This window comes from Austrofundulus limnaeus, unplaced genomic scaffold, assembly GCF_001266775.1.
Source record: "Austrofundulus limnaeus strain Quisiro unplaced genomic scaffold, Austrofundulus_limnaeus-1.0 Scaffold1048, whole genome shotgun sequence".
NCBI classification, from domain to species: domain Eukaryota; kingdom Metazoa; phylum Chordata; class Actinopteri; order Cyprinodontiformes; family Rivulidae; genus Austrofundulus; species Austrofundulus limnaeus.
In genome coordinates this window covers 46209-50225 of record NW_013953450.1, presented here as the reverse complement: position 1 = coordinate 50225, position 4017 = coordinate 46209, and the positions used below count along the sequence as shown (strand labels likewise).

Genomic DNA, 4017 nt, shown 5'->3' with positions numbered 1-4017 from the left:
GGCCATACATGTTCACAAAAATGCTTTGAAAAGGCCCACGGACCACCAGTTGATAATCACAGATTATTTTGTGAGGTTTCTTCCTGATTAGCAGGGAGTTTTTCCTCTCCACCGTTTGCTCAGGATGGGAGACTGTGATGAAGTGATTCAACACAATCTGCTGGTTTCGGTGCCCTGAGACAACGTGTTGTGACTTGGAGATGTATAAATAAACTGAACTTGAACTACCATTATTTTACATATTTTTATTCAAATATACATTTTGTAGAAAGTTAATTTCAGTTTGACATTAAGTTTTTTCCTCTTCTTTTCTCTTTTTAATAATGACCAATTTATTTTGACCATGACTGATTTATACTGCAATAAAAGCATAAAACATCCAAGCTGTGAATACTTTTTACCTGCAATATTTTTCCTAATACAYAAGACTTTTTTTCTCCACAGACTGTTCAACTAAATTAACTACAGTAGCTCTGAAAGTTACAGTGGGGCATTACATACTTGTAGCATTAAGAGTTTTATAACTGTAGTCACGTCTTTAACCAGTGAACAGTCACATTAAGAAGATTGCTATGTTTACATTACAATTTCTAATTTATGGACTTTCTTGTTACTAAAACTACTTACACTTTAAACGCTGTAYGATTGGCAATAATACAAGAAAACTAGACAAACAAAACTGACAGAATCAGTGCTAAAACTGTAATTATTTTTCATGTTTGAACATTTCTTTTTTTAATTATTCAATGTAAATTCTACACATTCATTGAAAAATGTTGCAACCCACTCAAAACAAACAGTAAGAAAAATGTAGGGTCTTTATTTACCAAGGAGGACATAGGATTGCTCCGGAAGCTCTGAAAAATACACTACATTAAGTAAAGCTGCACACTTTGTATTAATAACTGTACTGATATGTTTGTGCCCCTTATCTTTTTGACCATGTTAGTGCATATTTTCGTCTTATTTTTGCACTGGAGAACATCCATTTAATTTGTACTTTTATTTCACTTTTTGTGGTTAAATGTTTGTTCTTTAATATGTGAATGAATAGAACAAAAGTACTTGGTCCACTCCATTTACCTTGGATAAGTTTCTTGTTGACATTACTTGACTTACAATCCATTCCTGAAAAGGGGAGACAAATAAAAACATAAAATAAGTTACATTCAATAATAAAAATCACCAGCTATTATTGTTCAAAGTTAATAACTGTGAAAAGAGTCACTTTAAACGTCTGAATACCAGGCAATATTTAGACTGTTTCAGTAACGGTTCAAAAGACTGAAGGGGTTCTCAAGCCTTTTGGGTCTGGGACCCCTAACGAGGGCGAAACAAAACTCCAGGTACCCCCTCACAAACCCCACGCTGTTTTCAAAGATAATTTATTGTCATTTCAAATAGGGATGCACGATATATTGGTACTGATATCGGTATTGGCCGATATTGGCAATTTTTAGAACATCGTATCGGTCCGATATGTAAAACTGGGCCGATATTAACGTCTAATATTGATTTCCAACGTTTTATCTTTGTGTTTGTGTTTTGGGAGATGGTTGGTTTAGTAAAAATTTTTTGAGGACCCCCAAGATACTCCTCACGGACCCCTGGGGGTCAAGGGACCCCAGCTTGAGAACCTCTGAATAGTTAAAATTATCAAACTAAAAACAAAATGCTTCAATAACACGAAACTGCTTGTTTTTAACAATCATAGWAGAATAACTCAAAAATAGTCCCATGTTTTAATATTTAAACATCTTTTTTTTACTACCTGCAGAGTTGTAAAGTAACCAAGTACAAACACTTTGTTACTGTACTTAAGTAGATTTTTTAGGGTATCTGTACTTTACTTGAGTAATTATTTTTCAGCCTACTTTTTACTTCTACTTCTTACATTTTCACACAGTTATCTGTACTTTCTACTCCTTACATTTTATAAAAAATACAAGAAGTAGAAAGTCATTATTTTTTCATGTTTACTTGTTTTCATTGCAGCTTGTTGTTGTAAAAAATAAAAACTATCCATATAAACTGAGCCTCCTAGATAGAGTGAATTTAACTGTGGTTGAATGAGAAGTATAAATATATAAAACTCTGATTAGTTTGTTCAAAAACAAATGTCACACTCTAGCAGGAAATAGCAGACATGTATTTCATGAATTATATTATTGCATTTGGCCGCAGCCCTCAGRTAGATTTTCATTTTGGGGAAAAGCTTTGTGCAGCCTTGATATATGTATATAAACTGAAACAGCTGGACTAGTGCATCCTAAATTTAACATCCATTCATTCTTTTAATACAACAGTCATTTCTGCAGTTTTTGGGGAGGTCACCTCCTAATAAATGTCCTTACAGAAAATCTAACTGCTCGTTTTAAATCTACACTTTGACTTTTAATACTTAACTACAACAAATATCACATACTTTAAGACTTTTACTCAAGTAATATTCCTAAAGGAGACTTTAACTTTTACCAAAGTATTTTTTAGTAAGATACTTGTACTTTTACTCAAGTATCACTTTGTGGTACTTTATACAACTCTGGTAAGAGCTGATGAARAGTTGACACACAACAGACCAGCAGTGGTGGTGTGTTCCACCGGTGTGCTAACGCTGCAGCAGCCCCCCATGTTTGTTAGCTCTCCCGCCAACTCCGAGGCTTGARCCCGGTGCAACAGGCCCGGGTCCGCCGGGTGAACGCCTCTGCTCTGTCAGCCAAAAAAAGATGGCTGCCAGCCCTTAAAACGGCCGAGCACCACTAAACTGTGAATAATGGTCGTAATGGGACATCCCAGTACTCGACAATAAGTAAAAGTGTGTATTTGTATGGTGGAGACAACGAACAGGCCCTGACAGCTAGCTTACATGTTAGCCTCYCGCGCTAGCTACAGAAGCTAGCAGGTGATTTTGATGTTAAACAGACGTAAAGTTAGCCTACTTATAGCAGCGACAAACGTCAGCCATCGTTWGTAGCCCCAACCGGGAAAACATGGCTGTTTACCGTGTCGCTGGTTAGATRTTTAATCAGAGTTAGCTGTAAACAAAACATCAAGTCCGCACTGTAATCCTGTCAGAGGCAGACAATAAAGTTTTATGATTCAAAAACATTATTAAAAAGTACCACGTTTGACCGTACCGTCACTACTTTAGGCCTGTTTTAGGTCATTTACCGCCCCTAAACAAAACKATGCATCTTCAATTATACCATAACATGTCGAGTTGTTTTAACGATTCAAACGTTTAATGTCTTTATTACCTCTTCCCTGAGGAGTGGACGATGGCAGATGTCCGTCCACCGATGAGCTGTCGGCTGCCAACATCCTGACTGGTGATACTGGACTTTTCTCCTTCACCAGTTTGTTGTTCGACAGAAAAACGTTTTAAAACACCGGCCGACCTCACCTTAAACACATGAAACACGTCTCCCAAATCCAGACCGTTATTTAGTCTCTGCTGAACGATATGTAGCTACACTTTACTTCGCATAAAACACAACTAGTTTTATTTCCGCATCCGAAGTGATCTCTAGTTTACACAGATGCCTGCCTCGCGCTCCTGAATCGGAGTTGGCGGGATTCGGTCGCGTCCGTCMATAACCTTCGTTGATTGGACGAGAACAGCTCGCTGGGCTCCGAGGGTGCGCTCGATTTACACCACAGCTGTGCACGTTTGCGCCAGCTTGCGTTTTCAACACGGAGATTTGTTTAACCGTAGGACATAAGTTTCGGATGTTTTTGTGATTTCATACCGTTTTTATGAAAACAAAAAACACGTATGTTATACAATTCAGCGTACTTCATCGTGATTTGTACAGAAGGTCTGTTGTCTCCGCCCAGTGACGGGACACGCTTTGTAACAAARCCAACGACCGTAAAGTCATTTTACAGGACACGACTTCCGGACGGATGGTTCAGATTCACCGATTGGCGCTCTGCGGTGGAATTTATGGTTGCAATGTTGGACACACACACACACACACACACACACACACACACACACACACACACACACACACA

At 38.0% G+C, this 4017-nt stretch overlaps 1 protein-coding gene across 1 annotated transcript in view; it reads right to left on the bottom strand.

Moving 5' to 3' along the window:
• Window positions 1-3586, bottom strand: part of chaf1a (chromatin assembly factor 1, subunit A (p150)) — a gene marked incomplete in the record, with an annotated part of 44739 nt that extends 41153 nt beyond the window's left edge. The window contains 2 exon segments of the mRNA XM_014030383.1: window positions 1084-1128; window positions 3258-3586. Of these exon segments, the coding sequence (XP_013885837.1) occupies window positions 1084-1128; window positions 3258-3321 (109 nt within the window).
• Between the last annotated feature and the right edge of the window lie 431 nt (window positions 3587-4017).